General features: G+C 35.2%; 1 protein-coding gene across 6 annotated transcripts in view; it reads left to right on the top strand.

The window, feature by feature from the left end:
• FNDC3A (fibronectin type III domain containing 3A) overlaps positions 1-20,304 on the top strand; it is a 189,972-nt gene that overhangs the window by 147,220 nt on the left and 22,448 nt on the right. For all 6 annotated transcript variants that reach the window (XR_005017181.1, XM_036831425.1, XM_036831424.1 and 3 more), the window contains 10 exons: positions 376-533; positions 2,488-2,547; positions 3,644-3,782; positions 5,465-5,518; positions 7,601-7,725; positions 8,097-8,271; positions 10,049-10,135; positions 17,535-17,673; positions 18,209-18,277; positions 19,093-19,211. Coding sequence is in view for 5 of the 6 variants with exons in the window: in XM_036831425.1 (XP_036687320.1) it covers positions 376-533; positions 2,488-2,547; positions 3,644-3,782; positions 5,465-5,518; positions 7,601-7,725; positions 8,097-8,271; positions 10,049-10,135; positions 17,535-17,673; positions 18,209-18,277; positions 19,093-19,211 (1,125 nt within the window). In the remaining variant the exon portion in view is untranslated. The remainder of the gene's footprint in view (positions 1-375; positions 534-2,487; positions 2,548-3,643; positions 3,783-5,464; positions 5,519-7,600; positions 7,726-8,096; positions 8,272-10,048; positions 10,136-17,534; positions 17,674-18,208; positions 18,278-19,092; positions 19,212-20,304) is intronic.

Here is a 20,304-nt window from a genome sequence, read left to right as displayed (position 1 = left end):
ACGTCCTTTGCTCATTTTTCTCTTGAGTTTTTGGTCTTTTTCTTATTGTTAGACACTTTCTAAAGTGAGGAAATGAACCCTTTCAAGCATGTTACAAGTGGGTTTTTTCTGCCCTTCTTTCGACTGTGTATGATGTTTACACTAATAGTTTTAGACGGCCCCAAACGGTCTTTAAACCTTTGTTGAACCTATCCACCCTTGCACAGCAAATTGTATCTCATCTACAAATTGTATCTCATCTACAAAAATGTGAGCCATTTTATGTAAGTAGTTAGATATATTTTATTTAATCTTGAAACCCCATTAGATTTTTTTACTGTTTGTTGTACACATTACAGTTGTTTCAAAGAGCTTTCAAATATTATGTTTTTGCAGGCCTCAGACATCCAGGCAAGGACAGTAGTACTTACCTGGTCACCTCCTTCCAGCCTCATTAATGGCGAAACAGATGAGACTACTGTACCAGAGCTCTATGGTTATGAAATTCTGGTCTCAAGTACTGGAAAAGATGGGAAATATAAAAGTGTATATGCGTAGGTATTTGTTATGTTTTACTCCCTCCCATTATATAGGTTAATGGTTTATCAAAAACAGCTTAAAACTAATTCTGTGCTATTTTCCCTCTTCATGCTTTTATTTTGAATCTATAAGTTGACCAGTGATAGTAATTTCAATGTAAATAGTCCAAATGCCGGCTGGTTCACATTTCTGTCTACACTCCCTTGGAATAATCACTTTCATTGCCCACATTCAGCTTTTTTATTTTTCAGTAGGCTCCCTAATAGATATTTCACTATTCATGTATTCCTGAGACATAAATTGTAGTATATAGAAGCCAGGACCAGAAATGGGAACTATTATATTGTGAACTCATGCAATGTGATATTGCTCCTCTAGGGAGTTGGATTTAATTCTTATATGTACAAGCTCATATCCCATTGTAAAATGAATTTAGTACCATTGTTCCTCATTTGTGTATTGGTATGTTAATAATCATACTTTGAAAAATCATAGTTCTCTTTTCTTGGTTCAAAAGCATATTATATACCAAGAAGCCTTAGAAAGTATCAGTGGCTAAAATTGTGACGTTTATGATTGATGGTTGTAAAATAAATTATTTTTCTCTTCTTACTCATATAGAAATTGCTTATTCTGATGAAAAAGAGTAAAGTCGATTACTAGTTATAATTTCACCACCTGGAAGATTGTAAAGGAGGTGGTTAGCCATTTGATTGATCATTATTAACACACAACACTGGATACATCAGCCTTCTTGGTATCTTTTTTCAAAAAAATAGCTAGTATGGGGAAGAAAGGAAAGAGAAACTGCTCGAGTGACTGTCATCTAGCAACATAAGGTTATAAAAATGTCCTGTCTCCTTCTCTCTATTGAGACTTCCTTGTGTTTATTCTATTTCCTTTTCTTAAAAGACACAAAACCTACCTAAGAGGTAAACAGAGGGTAAAGGACCATCAACGTAAAGGTTTCTTTTTGTGTTAATGGCTGTTCTAGTTTGATATGGCTGCTTTCTAAGAGGAAGGATTTATCTCCATTTGCAGCCTGACCAGAGAGCACAAGAGGGACATTAGTCAACCTTAGTCACCTTGTTCACCCTGCACCAATTAAGGTCTCTTTCTGAGGCTGCTACTACAGCTGCCTGATTCATTAAGGTGTACTTCTATCAGTGAGACATGTTTCCTTTCTCATACGATTCACTGGCTTTGATTTGAGAAACAGGATAGCTGTGGAAGGAAAGTGGGAGGGAGGTGGGAGGTTGGAGGAAGAAGTCCATAAAGTGGAAAGGAGAGAAACTTAACTGAAGGAAATGAAACAGAGAACAGTGATTTAAAAGAAAAGGAAGAGAAAACAGGCTAGTTTGTTGGCTACATACCCAAATAATAGTTGTATCAAATGATTATTTAAGAAAATATGTGCTATTATATTTGAAAATTTAATAGTGGCCATAAAAAATGCTTTACCTTAAATTATGATTCAGTTTTTTTTTTAATCTACTCATTAAACTATAACATTTTAAGTAAAGTTCCGTGTTATATTTTAAATAAAATCCAATAGTGGCAGACTCCTTGCAGAAATTTGGTAGGTTTGATTTCAGTAGTACATGTGTTATTTAGCATTTTAATTATATACCAGTGGATTTTCAAATAATTGAAAATGGTTCTGTTTCTTCAGTAAGCTAAATATCTTCCCTAACTCCACAGGAAAGGAAAAAAAAAACAGTCTGGCTTACACAATTGATTTGCTTAGCATACCTTTTTGTTTTAAAGTGGTATTCAGGTACATGCTTAAGTTCAGCATATATCTTAATTACACAAATTGCATATTAGTGCAGTCTGAATGTGGTTACAGTTGGAAAAGTAAGAAGCAGTATAATTTCATAAAGTACCACAAACTGTAGTGTACATAATACACATCCTCTGGAATGCTTTATTTATCAGACAACGAAATGTTGCCTTTTGTTTCCCCAGAGGAGAAGAAACCAGTGTCACTTTAAATGATCTCAAACCAGCTACAGATTACCATGCAAAGTAAGGAATTCCTGTATGTTGCTTTTATATGATATAGCATAGGGTTTGTTTGTTTTTAATGATTTCCTTAAAAGTCTAGAATATAATTTAAATATTAATTTTGGATTAAAAACATGGGTTTTGTGGACTTTGATTTTTCTTGTGGTATAATTATCAACACTTTCCAAAAAAAAACAAAAACATTTAACTCAAATGTTATATTGAAGGGTAAATCACCCTGTTTGTAGGACCTAGGGATTAGAATGAATATACAGATAATATGTATAATATAGCTGTAATATCTAATTCAGCACTGGAAAATTGTCCCAGCTTTTGAAACTTTTATGAAACAGAATCATAAATAATATTTGTACTTACATATTTTTACTTCATCATATTTTGTACAAGTTTGGGATATTAAAACTCTTGAGAATTTCATAACATTTAATTAGGATAACTTAGATACTACTGTTTTGTTCTGCACAGTTCTTCTTTTATAATTTACCGAAATTATTTTACAGACTCTAGGGTCTCCCCAGCTGGGACTCAGGATAACGATTTAGTCAGTCACCTCTATTTTTAAAAAGAACACTTGTAATTGGGATTATTCCTATTAAACTATTAAATTAAGTCTTCAATTACACATCCTATGGATAAACCCAAAGTATCATCCAACCTAATATTTTTCAAACTGTGGATTGCAACCATTATTGAATCATGAAATTAATTTTGTGGGTTATATTCAGAATTTTTTAAAGTTAAATATAATCAAATGGAATAGAAAGTATCAGTATATCACCCTAGTTAAGGATATTGTTTCAGGGTACTTGTACGTGCATGCATGCATGCGTGTGTGTGTGTAAATGCATATCTGAGAGACACAGTCACAGTTTAAAATGTATTCTTACTTTCGGCAGTCAGAAAAATATGAAAGCCCCTGGCCTATTCTATTTTTCTTTTTTTTAAGGGTCACCCTTTATTTCTGATATGCGTATTTTCTCAATAGAACATTCAGAGGGCATCTTACTGACTTGCCTGTACTTAAAGGTGATGCTATAGAATGGTAGGATACAGTGATTCTACCTGCAGGTTAAAACAATTTATTTTATCACCTTAGAGTCCAGGCAGAATACAATTCTATAAAGGGAACTCCTTCCGAAGCTGAAACCTTTACCACCTTGAGCTGTGAACCTGACATACCTAATCCACCAAGGATAGCCAATCGGACCAAAAATTCACTCACTTTGCAATGGAAGGTAAGAATATTCTCTAGGGTATTTCCAACTAGACATTTGTTTTCCTTTTTTTTCTTCTGTAGTATTAAACTTCATTTTTTTTTGGAGACAAAAAGAGGTTTAAGCTAACTTGCTCTTGCTCTTCAGGTATATTAAATAGGCATTTGTTCCTTATATCCTAAAATAACACTCTTATCAGTTTTTCTTACTATAATGTAAGTATAGCAGAAAAGATTGATTTATAATTAGCAGCCCTTGTACTGAATTTGTGATGACACTGCAGTGTGTAATTCTCAGGCTCATTACTACTTTCTATAATACTCTGTAATGACACCTTTATATCCTGAATTTTATCCTAAAATGAGATTCATAATAACTTAACTAGACTCATAGTTTTTAAAATATTAATATGCCTTAAAGGAAGAATAAAATTATTTTTAATAGAATAATGTATTTTTTAATATATAAATATTTGTGCCCAGCTACACAAGAAGATGCAATGAAATGGAAAGACACTAGATAGAATTGGTAATTCACACACCACAGACATCACTGTCATTGGTGACATGATTTTCTGAAATGATACCTAGGTCTTGGTAAATTTCTGAATAAAATTAAGTACAATCTTTCTCAAGTTGCACAGTAGTTGCATTTGGGGGAATACAGTAACTGTTAAAACTATACCACAAATACCTTGTAAAATGGAATTAGGTTCTAGGCAGTGATAATTATAAACAGATACTTCACCTTTATGGATGTCCAGGAGCACATTCAAAAGTCCTAGAGGAAAAGAACAATTCTTCATTGTACTGAAATGAAGGTGAAATTCTTTAGTTTTAGAGTGATTAAATACTGGGGGAAAAATGACCAAAAAAGCTGAAATTTTCACCACTGAAAATTAACAGATTGGTGAATTAGCAGTCTTAGGCAGTTGACACGTGGAGTCTAGAAGCAGAGATCCAGCTTTCACTTTTTAGTGTATTACACAATATCACTTTCAGATTGTAAGTTGAGTTTTAATGAAAATGACAGGATCTATCCCAGGAGCTTAAAGCTGATAAAACCTTCTGATAAAAGGCAAAGTTTTTTTGTTTTTTTTTTTTAAAGGATTATAGGGCTTCCCTGGTGGCTCAGTGGTTAAGAATCCGCCTGCCAATGCAGGGGACACGGGTTCGAGCCCTGGTCTGGGAAGATCCCACATGCCGCGGAGCAACTAAGCCCATGCACCACAACTACTGAGCCTGTGCTCTAGAGCTCGCAAGCCGCAGCTACTGAAGCCTGCACGCCTAGAGCCTGTGCTCTGCAACAAGAGAAGCCACCACAATGAGAAGCCCGTGCACCGCAACAAATAGTAGCCCCCGCTCGCCGCAACTAGAGAAAGCCCACACACAGCAACAAAGACCCAACGCAGCCAAAAATAATAAATTTTTTTAAAAACAGGATTATAAAAGTTAAGAGATCTTGATAAAAGAGATTGTTCAGTGTTCATAAAAATTTGAGTAGCCTCTTGATTTGTTTTCTTGAAGTTAAAAGGATTATAGGATATGCATGCATTTCTGTATTCTCTGTGCGAATTTTTCCAGGGCTAAATCCCAGAGAACATCTGCAACACACAATAGATGCCTTAGATTGGATCATCACAATACCTTTTATAAAAGTACTAATTTGTACTCATTTTGTTTGTTTTTTGGTGTTTGTTTTAGGCACCTAGTGACAATGGTTCTAAAATCCAAAGTTTTATTTTAGAATGGGATGAGGTAAGTACATTTAAACTTTTTAAATTAGGCTAAAATGTATGCATATCCTCAGGCAGAAATACCTTTTTGTTTATGGTGGATGAGTCAGTTGATGGTGTTCTTAGAAACCTTTACTGACTAGACTTCCCAGTGTTCTAGTTGTTTTCAACTAAACCACCATCAAAGCTATCACTTGGTTAATTAACTTGATGGAATATTTTCTTTCACATCAGCCTTAAAGGCAAGCATGTTCATTTACTGTGACTGCTTTAACAAATTACCACAAACTAGGTGGCTTAAAACAACACTTTTATTCTCTCATAATTCTCGAAACCAGAAATCCAAAATGGCTTTCACTGGGCCAAAATCAACGTGTCACCACAGCCGTGCTTACTCCAGGGACTCTAGAGCAGAACCCATTTCCTTGCCTTTTCCAGCTCTGGAGGCTGTCCTCATTACTTGGTTCATGGCCACATCAGATTGCCCTTTCTCCCCCTGCTGCCATTATCACATGGCCTTCTTCCTCTTCTGTCTTCAAGTCCTTCTCTGCTTCCCTCTTAAAAAGGACACTTGTAATTCCATTTAGGACCCACCCAGATAATCCAGGATAGTCTCTCCACATCTCAAGAGCCTTACCCTAACCACATTTGTACAGTCCCTGCTACCATATAAGGTAACATTCACAGGTTCCAGGGATTAGGATCTGGATATCTTTGGAGGCTGTTATTCAACCTACCACAGCAAGCATACTGGGCTTTATTGTTTAGTACTTTGTTTTACTGTCATTTATATATATCATGTTCTCTTTTGCCCTGCTGCTTCACTGCAGCTAAGAGGAGGGGCCAGAGGGAGTAGAAGAAATTCCACTGCTAATTTGGGAATTCAGCAGTATGTTAAAAGAGTAACGAGGCGCAACCCAAGTAAGTTTTATTCCAGAAGGTCTAAGAGAATTCAGAATTAGGAAGTCTGCTGCTGTATCATAGTAATTGAGAAGAAAAACCGTATCATCTTAATAAATTATGACAGATGTTTGATAAAATTTATCACCTATCTCATTTAAAACTCAAAACAAATTAGGAATAGAAAGGTAATTCCTTATTTGGTAGTTTTGTATTAAGTGCAGTACTATCACTAAACAATAAAAGCGCTTCTAGCAAAGCAAAAACAAGTCAAAGTTGCCAGTTTTCCCCACCTTTATTTGACATTATTCAGGAAGTTATAGCTAATACAGTATGATTTGGAATCAAAACGAGGTAGAGCTATGGTGGCTGGGCTGGGGGAGCAAAATTATCATTTTTTAGAGATGACATGATTTTCTATTTAGATAACTTGATAGAATCAACTATAAACACTATTAAAACTAACATTAGAGTTCAATAAAGCAACCAGATTCAGACTAAAGGTTTTCTTTGAAGCAGAGGTCACCCTAACGGCCCTTTACCTCTACCACACAATAACAAGAAATGGGTAGAAAATTTAAAATTTGTTGATTTTATGTAGCATCTTAAATTTCTAAAACTCTTCAGTTGTCCTGAACTGCAGACTTTTCTCTCTCCCATCTTAATGCCTGTAATGGGATTTTTCTCTCTGTTTATACTCTTTCAGTGTTAAATCTAAGCAGTAGTAGTGCCAGAATCTTTAAGGAAGTTCAGCAGCTATCTAGGTGGTTTGGGGATGGGTAGGGACCTTTTCTTGAAACTGTTTGCATAGAACTTTTCATAGGTTGAGGAGAGCTGCCAGTTATGCATATCAAAGATCAACCTGTTTCCACCGCTACCAGTCCCTCCATAGAGACTGTGGGATCCATACCCGGAAAGAGTTGCTTTCACTAAAAGCCAGAGGTTAAGCATCAGCTATAAAACAGGGTGCTTAGTTCAAGAAGCTATACAGAGATGCCTGCTCTTCAGTTTTTGAATTCTGTGTTAATGAACAGTATCATATAAAAGATGTGTTATCTTAGACTTCTCTTGAGATTCATGACATGCATGTAACAAAGATGACTTTTAATGTACACTAGCTAATATGTTACTATCAATTAGGAATTAATGTGGATTTCTCTCTTTACAGTAATGTACAATGAATTATAATAACTGTTTCTTTTAGGGAAAAGGAAATGGAGAATTTTGTCAGTGTTACACGGGCTTACAAAAGCAATTTAAAATTACTAAACTGTCACCAGCAATGGGTTGTAAATTTAGACTATCAGCCAAAAATGACTATGGTCCAAGGTAAGATACATTTTAATGTAGCTATTTTAGACTATTCATTTGTGTAAATTATTCACAGTCCAAATTATCCACTAAAAATTCTGCCTTAGTTATCACTTGGTTGATTTAGTTAAGATGTGTTACTAACCTAGCAAAGCTAAAAGAGAATTTGTTAATTACATAAACTGCAGTTTTAAAAGAATACTAATTCACTTTTAGGTATCTGACCTGGTTACCATAAAGATATTACCAAATCCAAGATATATTATTGGATTATAATTAGTTATCAAAATTATCATTTGCCCCCAAAATGTCACTTATCAAAAATGAGTTCTTTGGCTATAAAAAATAACTTTTTTTCATTCCTTTTTAAAAACCATTTGCTTCAACAGTGGTTTTAGTGAAGAAGTCTTATATTACACCTCAGGCTGTGCCCCTTCTATGCCAGCAAGTCCTATATTAATTAAAGCTGGGGTTACTTGGTTATCCTTACAATGGAGTAAACCCTCAGGAACACCATCAGATGAAGGAATTTCTTATATTTTAGAGATGGAGGAAGAAACTTCAGTAAGTATGTATTTTAAATATGGTATTTAAAACATTTCAGTGTGACATTAATCCTGATACAGTAAATATTGCCACAATAGTTAGATCCTTTCCCAAATGCTTTGAAACCTCAGTTCGTTACTGTTTGGGAGGGACTGGAAGTGAGGGACAACTCAGCCTTTTGTTTTCTTGATGTATTGGGATACATTTTATGCCTGGGAACAACACAGACTACATTTTAAGTATATATGTTTTGGGGAAAATAAAGAGAGGGAAGGATCACCACAGCCTTAGACTAAGCAACTCTAAAAGATAAGAAAAGAGAATGTTTCCCTTCTCCAACTGTGTTCATGCATTGCTTCTCCAAGTGCCACAGAAACTTTGAAGAGCCTCACATGAGACTATATAGTGCAGCCTGAATCTAGTTACCAATGTCTCATCTCCTGTGAGCTAGAACTGAGCTAAACAAGAGTTAGGCTGTCTTCTCCTAGTTATATATAGTTCCATAGCTTTTCAGAGTTACTCTGAAGCAATATGAGTCACAAATAGCTTGGTCCATAGACAACTAATGAGAACATACTGTATAGCACAGGGAACTGTATTTAATGCACTGTAGTGACCTAAATGGGAAGGAAATCCAAAAAAGGGGTTATATGTATATGTATAGCTGGTTCATTTTGCTGTACAGTAGAAACTAACACAACGTTGTACAGCAACTATACGCCAATAAAAATTAATTTAAAAAAAAATAGCTTGGTCCATTCTAGGTGTATACCCAGAAGAATTGAAAATACATGTTTGTACAAAACTTTGTACACCAATGTTCACAGCAGCATTAATAATAATAGCCAAAAAGTGGGACTAACCAAAATGTCCATCAGCTGATGAATGGATAAACAAAGTGTAATATATCTGTGCAGTAGAATATCATTCAGCCACATAAGGGAATGGAGTACTGACATATGCCACAACATGAATGAGCCTTGAAAACATTATGCTAAATAAAGAACCCAGTCACAGAAAACTGCATATTGTGTGATTCCATTTCTATGGGTATAGGCAAATCCATAGAGATAGAAATATATTGGTGTATAATAGAGATAGAAAGTATATTGGTGTATAAGAAAAGAGAGAAAGTGACTGCTAACCAGAAAGTAAAGTACAGGTTTTATTCTGGAACTAGGAATTAAACAATGGTTTCACAAGTTTGTGACTATACTATAAACCATTGAACTTTATACTTTAAAAATGGGAATTTTATGGTTTGGGAATTATATCTCAGTCTTTTTAATTTTTAAAAATAACATTGGGAAAGTAGTGAAGCATTGTCCCTGGGGCTATAAATAATGCCAAACCTAAGTGACATCACAACCTGCCAGCACAACCAACTATTCATCTATTCACCTAAACACAGTTATGTGTTCAGGGAAAGTTAAATAGTTATGGTTTTGTTTAGCTCTTGCAACATCTGTCTGGGAAATTCCTGTTAGTTCTAGGGATAAGCTTACTGATCGTGATGTTACCATTGTCTCTCATTTTCCCTCAATACAAAGATCTTCTCTTGGCTGCTGTATTTACTGAGAATAAGTGGTCTTCTCCATCCTCCTACAAATGTTCAGTAGCATTTCTGGATCTGTCTACTCAAGATAGAAGCATCAAGGTGAAGATTACCCTCAACCAAACATTAATCACATTGCACGTAACAGAAGATGAAGAGGACCTGAATCTTTTCACATATTCCTTATTCCCCATATTTCTGCTGTTAGACCTCTAATGAAGACTTATTTTCCCTTTCCAGGGATATGGTTTTAAGCCTAAATATGATGGAGAAGACCTTGCTTACACAGTGAAAAATCTCAGACGTAGTACAAAGTATAAATTTAAGGTAAGCTTTGAAAGCCCTTGAAAGATCTGTTTGTTGTTCTTATTGTTCCTGTTTTAAAGGCAGGTACATGCCTCATTCCTGTGGTTTTAAATCTTAAATATTTTGGCCTTTTCTAATGAGCTTTATTGTTTTACTTTCTTACTATATAATAATGCTTCTCAAATTTTATGTATTTAAATTCAAAAGTCTTAATGTTTTACAGGAGTCTTATTTGCAAAATGTGAACAAAACATCTTTTAAAATGTGGATGTCATTGAACATAGTCAGAATATGCTTTTTTGGCAGGTGTATCAGAAAAAAGTAATGATATTTTAATGCTCTATCTAGTGGTGCACAGTTTCAGTTGTCCAGTCACTAGTAGTTACTTGATGAAGGTGATATCTACCATGTTTCTTCACTGTAAAGTTGTTCTTTTTCCCTTTGTGATAAGTATTTTGTAAATACTCTGTAGACATCTTGTTCCTCATCAAAGTTTCACCCACTAGTTTTAACACCCATTGATAAATCTTGCCTGAATCAATTATTCAGTAATCATGATTAATGGTTGCCAAGTGGTGATTTTTTTAAATTTTATCATTCCTTCTACATTTATTAATTGGCATTATACTATAAGGAAAAGCTTTCTTTTCTCATTTATTTATATCAGTATGAACTCATGGATTCCTGTTTACTGCGTGGGTTATGTTTTGTTGCTATGGCTGTCAGTTAGGAGGTTCAAATTGTCTTAGATTTGGGAGCCCTTGTCAGGCTGACTTCTGAATTTTTTTGACATGCCCCCCCCCCCATCATTCTTTGAGCCCACTCTTTCTGGCACATGATATTTCATTCTCATCTTGTACTTTCTCTTCGTCAACCTTGATATTGGCCATTTCTCAAAGCACCTGGGTCCTTTGAGTGGACAATGGTATTTAGAAGTCAAGATCTGGGTAGTAAGTATACTTAATGCTATAAGGGTATTGCTACTCCTGGGCATCCTCTCAGTGGACAAGGCTAAGAACTAGATGTATGTATGTATGTCTTGTGTGTGTGTATACACACACACATACACAATTTACATGCACAAATACATTTATATTCTTATTTCTAGGATATCTATTTTTAAAAATCATGAGTTTGCACCAAAAACCTCCATTTAATCTAGTGCCATAGGTTAATTCTAATTTTCTCCCTTTACTTATTTCTAACTCCCATCATCATCAGTGAGAAACTTTGCCCCACATATGTTCACAATATTTACTTATTGGATGAAACTCCTCCTCTTTCCTTTATATCCTTCCCTAGAGTCCTATTCAGGGTGCTTGAGTTTCTACTAGGCAGATGCTGCTGCTTCCACCCAACCTACCTCATGTCATTCTTGCTTGCTTGAGGCCTGGAGACTCTACATATCATTCTTGCTCACTTGAAGCAGTAGCAAGCTTTGAAAATTCTTCTCCTATGGAGACTCCTGAAAATTCTGTATCTTTCCTAGTATTTCATCCATTCTAGCATATATTTTAGCTCTGACTTGGTTGGTGATATGCATTGCTATTTCTTGGCAGACAGTGCTTGAATTAGCTAATATACCAGTTAATATAAGCCAGCCTACATTTTTATGCAGAGGTTTTCCCCAAAATGTAACAGGATGCTTATTAGTTGATAAATTCAACATTTGAATTTTCCTACCATTGCTTGTTTAAACAACTTATTTCAAATAACTGATAAAAGCCATCGTAAATTGTTTTCACTATTAAAAAGCAAAAGATAAATTTTATTACTCCTTGAGAACCTAAGAAAATTTTAATGATAATGGGAAATTTGATTATGCAGTTCATAATGATTATATTTGTCATGCTTTATTTTGTATATTATCTTCCTTTTTAAAACTTCTGATAACACTGGGTCATTTTAATTTTAAAATACAGTTATTATTATTGACAAGATTTATAAAATACCTAAGAAGTATGCACATTTATTCCAGTTTTCCTCTTATGGTGTTGGATTGCATTTTTACTTTAGTAATGATTATCATACCAGCAGATCTTTAAAAGAGAAGTTGTTAATGTCTTTATAATCTGGTAAATTTATTTTAAAATTCTGGGAGTAAGGCCTAGCAATCTGTATTTTAGCAGGCTCTTCAGGTGATTCTGATGCTTGTGAAAATTTGAGAACCACTGATCTAGAGGAGGGAAAAAAATATTAGGAAATAGAAAATGGTGACTGTATGTAGTTTTCTAGAAGCTCAAACATTTATTTTGAATCTGCCATGAACTGGGTGCCAGCTGAGGTGGGGTTGAATCATTAAATCCTACTTCTATGTCTGAGTCTTCCTTTCTAGCTTGACATTTGCAGTCTCCTCTTTCAAGCAAACATATCAAAGTAAAATCTTAACACTCTAAAAGAAATCATAGAATACTAAGCAAAAGCAATAAAAATGTTATAATGCAGGAAGTAGTGACTAAATAGTATATTATTGTTTGTAAAGAAACAATAAGGATACGATTAACATAAAATTCAAATTTGAGCAAGTTTACCAAATGCCAGAGTTCTAGGTTGTACAGTAAGGACAATCCTAGGACACTCAAAATACTAAAACAAAATCAGAACAATGAAAAAATTTAAAGGACAAAAGAAAAATGAAAATAAAACTTTAAAGCATAAGAGAGCAATCAGAATTCTTAAAATCATTTAAAATTCAGAGTGATAAACAAGTGAACAATGCTAATTCCATCCAGTGGTTCACTTGGAAGCTGTGCTAGGACCTAGTGTCCAGATTTTAAAGAAAGAATTAAAACCTTCAGAGACTAGTGGCCAGTCCCTATGACTCTGGGCCACTAGAAAACTAATGCCTTATTTCCTGAAGTTCCTGAAAAATATGTTTTCAAGTAGCAAGGCTTCTAAAAGTCAAGGTCTGAGTACCTTGAGCTGAGAACCCTTAGATACCTTTACTTCAGCTTATTACTTGTTTTTGAGGCCTTCTCACAGGTGAAGAGAAATCAAAACAGTATCTGGGTCCATCAATTTCACTTATCTTCCATCATTGAAATTTGCTCATACATCAGCATCTATGACAGTACAGAGTCATGTTCCCTCTTCTTTCTCATCTTGTCTGTTGTCATTTTATGATGTCTCCCTTTCTCCTTTGCCCTCATCTAAGTGTGCCCAAGTTTAGTCCTTAGTTCTACTTGGAATATCCCTTTCTGCCTTGGAAATATCATCTCTTTGCCTTATGCCAGCTGTCATTTCTGTCCTAAAGAGTACTAAATCTCCAAACCTGTTCTGTATCACTTTCAAGCTAATTGCTCACCTTCTAATCCAAGTTATATTTTATACCTAGATTAATCTGTCTGAAACACAGCTTTCCCTCCAAAATACAATTTCCTTAATTTGTTATAAGGTTCTTTATATTCCAAGCCATTCAGTTTTTTAACTGCACTGCCTTTCACTTCTTACTTGAACTGGCTCCCTCACCACACTGAATACTCATCCTTCCCTGAGCAGAGCTCACTGTTTATTATTCCCTTCTGCTCCTGTACTCACGTCTTTCTATTCTCTCTTACCCAGTCTTCCCCTTTTCACTGCTGTTGTCTGTGAAAACCCCGTTATCACTTTCATTTGCTTTTTCAAAGCCTTTCTGGACCATTTTAGGCCATAGTAATCTTTCTTCTGTTGCCTAATTGTTTTGATATGCATATTGCCTGTCTGCTTAGAATCTGCACAAAGATTCTAAGCTCTTTGAAGGTAAAAAGTGCACCACAGCTAGAGTTATTAGCACAGTGCTCCCTCTGTGGTGGACACTAAATGAATGCTTTGATTATTTGTAAAATTTGGAGGAAAATATGGTTTTATACCTTACTGGCTAACTGGAGTAAAAGGCAGTGCTGACATATATAGCTTTAAAAACATAATTAGTGGATCTTATGGTTTTTATGGAGTCTGCTTTTACTTTAAAAGCTTCCTCAGACTTCCCTGGTGGTCCAGTGGTTAAGATTCTGCCTTCCAACGTGGGGGGCGCAGGTTCGATCCCTGGTCAGGGAACTAAGATCCCGCATGCGGCACGGTGCAGCCAAAGATTTTAATAAGTATATAAATAAAAATTAAAAAATAAAAGCTTCCTTTGGAGGGGCCACTGTAGGGGTAGGGGACTAAGAGGTACAAACTACTAGGTATAAAAAAATAAGTATAAAGACATACTGTACAACACTGCCATATTTAAAATGGATAACCAACAAGGACCTACTGTATAGCACAGGGAACTCTGCTCAATGTTATGTGGCAGCCTGGATAGGAGGGGAGTTTGGGGGAGAATGGTTGCATGTGTATGTATATATATATATATATATATATATATATATATATATATATATATATATATATATATATGGCTGAGGTGTTTTGCTGTGCACCTGAAACTATCACAACATTGTTAATCGGCTAAGCTCCAATATAAAATAAAAAGTTAAAAAAAAAAAGACGTTGGGACTTCCCTGGTGGTGCAGCGGTTAAGAATCCGCCTGCCAGTGCAGGGGACACGGGTTCGAGCCCTGGTCCAGAAAGATCCCACATGCCGCAGAGCAACTAAGCCTGTGCGCCACAACTACTGGGCCTGTGCTCTGTAGCCTGCGAGCCACAGCTGCTGAGCCCGTGTGCCACAACTACTGAAGCCTGCACGCCTAGAGCCTGTGCTCCACAACAAAGAAAAGCCACTGCAATGAGAAGCCCACGCATCGCAAGGAAGAGTAGCCCCCATTCGCTACAACTAGAGAAAGCCCGTGTGCAGCAACAAAGACCCAACACAGCCATAAATAAATAAATAAATAAATAAGTTTCTTTTTTTTAAAAGACATTGTACAATACACGGAATATAGAAAATATTTTATAATAACTATAAATGGAGTATAACCTTAAAAAATTGTGAATCACTGTATTGTACACCCTGTAACTTATATTGTACATCAACTATACTTCAGTTTTTTAAAAAAATCTTCCTCTAGTTGTGAGGTTTAAGTAAACACTGTGTACTGTGTTGAAAGTGTTTTGACCCCCTTTGTAGTCTAATTTGTAAAGCAGCAGAGTGAGAAAACATCCTGAAATTCTATCTGAATATGTGGGAGAACTGATGAGGAAGCCTGAGCAAAACTGAACAACTGGACTAAATTTTACTGAGTTCTCATGGGTTGCATGAGTTATTTGGGGTAATAGATTTATTTAGATCCTCGTCTGTAGTGTCACGTCATAGTGGTCCCCACCTATGGCTCATTCATTCAGCCAATAATTATTGAGCATCTGCTCTATGATAAGCACTCTTCTAAACAATAAGAATTCAATAGCGATCAAAACAGCTAATATCCTAGTGGAAGGAATAGATGACAAACAAGCAAACAAATATTAGATAGTGATAAGTGCTATGCAAGTTAACTAAAATAGGGTGAGTTGACAGAATGACTGGGTAGTCGAGGAAGTCTTTTTGGAAATGGCATTTAAACAGATCTGAATAACAAGAAGGAGGTGGCATGTCAAGGTCAAAAAGAACATTCCAGGCAAAGGAAATAACTGCTAACGTAAAAGACCCGAACCTTTGGAGTAGAGGTAGTCAGGGGTGGAATCACATAGGGCTTTGTAGATAAGAATTTAGATTTTATTCTGGTAAAATGAGAAGCCATGAAGCTGAGAAGTGATAAAGTCCCTCTGGCTGCCATGTAGAGAATAGATGAGGTTAAGGAAAGGAATGAAAGCTGAGAAACTAATTAGTAGTATGTTACAGTCATTCAGCAAACATAAAATAAAGGAGGCTTTAACTAAGGTTGTGGTAGGTATAGAAAACAGAGAAGTGGAGGTAGAGTACAGGATTTACTAATAGATTTGACAAATAGGTTTAGAGAAAGGATCAAAGATCCTTCTAGATTTTTGGCTTGAGTAACTAGGTAAATGGTAGTAGTGCTTTTTACTGATGGGGAAGAACAGAGATGGAGCAGGTTTGGAGAAGAGAAAATCATATCAAGTTTGATATTGGACTTGAGGAACTTTTAAGTTCAGTAGAAGAGATAGGTAAAAATACAAACATAGGGCTTTCCTGGTGGCTCAGTGGTTAGGAATCTGCCTGCCAATGCATGGGACACGGGTTTGAGCCCTGGTCTGGGAAGATCCCACATGCCACGGAGCAACTAAGCCCGTGCTCCACAACTACTGAGCCTGCGCTCTAGAGCCCGCGAGCCACAGCTACTGAGCCCACATGCCGCAGCTACTGAGCCCACGTGCCCTGAGCCCGTGCTCTGCAACAAGAGAAGCCACCGCAATGAGAAGCACGCGCACTGCAAGAAAGAGTAACCCCCGCTCGCCGCAACTAGGGAAAGCCCATGCGCAGCAACCAAGACCCAATGCGATCAAAAATAAGTAAAATAAATAAAATTTTTAAAATATATATGTAATTAAATTTCTAAAGTGAAAAATATAATTATATTGAATAAATATAATTATTATAAATATGAATTATATTTATCTATTGCTGCACAACTTAGCTTGAAAAAATGAACATTTATTATGTCACAGTTTCTGTGGGTCAGGAATTCAGGACAAGCTTGGCTGGATGGTTGTGATGCAGGGTTTCTATGAGGTTGCAATCAAGATGTCAGCTGGGGCTACAGTCCTCTGAAGGCTTGACTGTGGCTGGAGGATGTGCTTTCAAGTTCACTCAAGTGAACTTTTTGCCAGGAGTCCTCAGCTCCTTGCTGTCTCTTGGTCAGAGGTTTTAGTTCCTCACCACCTGGGCTTCTCCATAGGGAAGATACACATACCATCATTTCTTCTGCATTGTTTGTTAGAAGCAAGTCATTAAGTACAATTCAAAGGGAAGAGGAATTAACCTTTATCTTTTAAAGAGAGGAAATTCAGAGAATTTGTGGGCATTTTTTTAAACCCCTGAAGAATAATAAAAGAATAAGTTAAAGCAAGCCTAAAGCCCATCAAGTATCACCAGATAGCTTATAGCTTGTTCCAGTGATGACTCTTGTTTAGTATCAAAATGTTAGACTTATACTTGTATTTTCAAGACTGATTCTAAAAGGGGGTTATATCTGAATTTTCTTCATATATGCTAAGTCCCTTTTGTTTGTTTTTGTTTTTATTTATTTTTTAAATTGGGGTATAGTTGTTTTACTATTGTGTTAGTTTCTACTGTACAGTGAAGTGGAGTTCCCTGTGCTATACAGCAGGTTCTCATTAGTTATCTATTTTATACATATTGGTGTATATAGAGACATGGATGGATCCCCTTTGTTTTTAATGCTGAGTCCCTTTTGAAGACAAGCAATCCTCACATAAATCATTTGACTGAGCCTAGTTGTCTCTCATCACTTTGTTCGTTAAGCCTATATCATTAGGTATCAAACATTAATTATTTTATGTCTTTGTGTTCTCATCATAGGTTATTGCTTATAACTCAGAAGGTAAAAGTAATCCAAGTGAAGTAGTTGAATTTACTACATGCCCTGATAAACCGGGAGTACCTGTAAAGCCCTCAGTTAAAGGAAAGATACATTCACATAGTTTTAAAATAACTTGGGGTAAGATATTATGCATACTTGTATATCATTACTTTTATATTTGATTAAAATGATTTGAATATTTAGATCATTTTTAAGATACTTGAATAAATTTGTTAGCTCAAGTAAGTTCAGTGAGAAATGTGAGACTCATTTACTGTTTGAGGATGGCTTTGTAGTCACACATACTAAGTTCAGATTTGATGGAGGAAACACTTGGGGTCCACTGTAGAACTTTGAGCAGGGGCAGCAATGTGTGAAATGAAAGATTACTGAACTTGTAGCTACAGTTTCCTGTCTCATCCTGGTTTTCACGAGAAATTAAAATCACTTATTCATTTAAAACAAAAATTAATTGAGCACCTGCTTATGTACTACCTTATGCAAAAACAAGAGAGTAAATGAGATGCTGGAGTTAATTTTTTTTTAAATCATTGCAGGTGATTCTTTTTTCTTTTAGAGCAATCCTGGGTTTGGTAGTTTGTCTATTATGAGTTTATGTGATTTTTTTAGTTGTATATACTCTGCCTAATAACACTTTTGCTTCTTTGGAAAGACCCACCAAAAGACAATGGAGGAACAGCCATCAGTAAATATGTAGTAGAGATGGCAGAAGGTTCTCATGGTAAGAATATCTATTAAAAATTGATAGATTTATACCAGTCTACCTTTACTCTTCATGATTTTAAATTTTGTATAATCTCTTTTTTTTCTCTTGATTTTTTCCTTTGTTTGTAGCATTTAAGATTTTGCCTATTATGACCCACTTTAAGTTGTAATCTCCAGAAATACAGTGACTCAAATGCAAGACTGCTGTATAGCTATATTGTTTTCTTATTTTTTTCCCTCCTTTGTTTGCATTGCTCAGTTCCAGTATACCTAAAGTCTTCTGAAGGTTAGCTTACTCAGTTAGATTTATACCCAGATGTATCAGAAAAATCATCTTCTAAAATTTAACTTACATTATACTAGTTTTAGTAATAAATTCTTTGCCTAGTAAACTTTATTCTTGAATCACACATTTAACAATCTTTATTTCTATCAAATGGCCTATTTCCTTGCAAAAAATAAGGATGTCTTTTAATTAAGACTAAACTTCCTATGGTATTGGTTCTTTCTATTCTTTGTGTGTTATATAATGTTATTACCGGCCCAGTAAACACTTAAAATGTTTAATTAAAAGTAAATTATCAGTCTAAGCCGAAGTCTGCACAGAGTTACAGAGATATTTCACTTCAACAAAGCCATGCAAATTGGTCTAGGAAGCTGCACACATAAAAAAAATTAGATCATTTCCAGGAAACTAAAAACAGGCTTAAGTTGTTTCTGACAAATTACATAAACACTTACTTAGTGAAGCTAGGATACCTGCTATGTCCATGGTACCAAAATGTTAAACATTACCTGGTAGCTGATTGAACATAATTCTTCACCTTACAGGAAACAAGTGGGATATGATATACAGTGGAGCTACTAGGGAACATCTTTGCGATCGACTGAATCCAGGCTGTTTCTATCGTTTTCGAGTTTACTGCATCAGTGATGGGGGACAGAGTGCGGTAATACTTACATGCAGATTTTTTTTTTCCAAGTTTGGTCAAATGAGATGAGATCATCAGATGCCACCTCAAATATTGAAATAAATCATAAATGTATAACCCAGGTGGTTAAATTTATAGTGACCAGATTATTCTAATACATATAGTACTTAGCTTATGGTCAAAATTTAGTGAATATCTATTGTCTGGTTGCTGTTTAGCTTTGGAAGAATAAATATATGAAAACATATATTTATTCTTTTTAATGAATTATAAGCGTTTTGTTGAAAATGAGAGTACTGTGAAACTGAGTTGCAAGTCCTGCCCAACAGGCTTTGGATCCAATTGCTTCATTTTCTTTAATAAGAAAATCTTCCTAGATTTTTTGAATAAGCAAACCCCCACTCCCCTCCCCCCACCAAAAAAAGACACCTATCTTTCTAATATAGCATCTATAGTATTCTTATATGAATGCCTTTCTGAATAAGGTGATGACCAAATATTTTATTTATGTTTGGAAAAAGTTTAAATGCAGTGCAGATAATGAATATGGCACTGAGTTTGTGTCAGTGTTTTTAAGAGAAAGTTTTTTAAAATAAAACTAAAAGATTTTTTTTAACAGCATAGAAATTAAAAGTAATACCAAATACCTGGAAAGATGCCAAATACTTGGGAAAACTTACCTGATTTTTAAATTATTTTTAGGGTGAAGGAAAGATTTTTTTTAATAATAAATAAATTAATGTTTAGGTTACAAATACAATCAAGTGGACAAAATAGTCTAAACCTCCTGAAAACACAGCAGATAGCATTTACAGAATGTTAAAACATCCTTCTTTAGAAGAGATTTGTAGAGCCATTTGGACATGATCAAAAATAATGTCCATTAGGTTATATGGAGGGGTTTTTTTGTTGGGTTTTTTTAGGGTTTTTTTAATTATGGAAAGAAGAGTTTTGGGGGGGGGGTTGGGGTTTTTTTTCTGGTAACTTTCTTTTTATCTAGTGGTCACATAATACATGTCTTTATTTTATTTGCCTGTATAAAATTTGAGTTTTAATGATTTAATTGGGCTTGATTTTATTCAGAACTTTATTCCTTTTCTGTTGATAGTCA

Source organism: Balaenoptera musculus, chromosome 18 (assembly GCF_009873245.2).
Source record: "Balaenoptera musculus isolate JJ_BM4_2016_0621 chromosome 18, mBalMus1.pri.v3, whole genome shotgun sequence".
Taxonomy (NCBI): domain Eukaryota; kingdom Metazoa; phylum Chordata; class Mammalia; order Artiodactyla; family Balaenopteridae; genus Balaenoptera; species Balaenoptera musculus.
The sequence above is the reverse complement of the archived record's forward strand: the minus strand, read 5'-3'. Positions and strand labels throughout refer to the sequence as shown.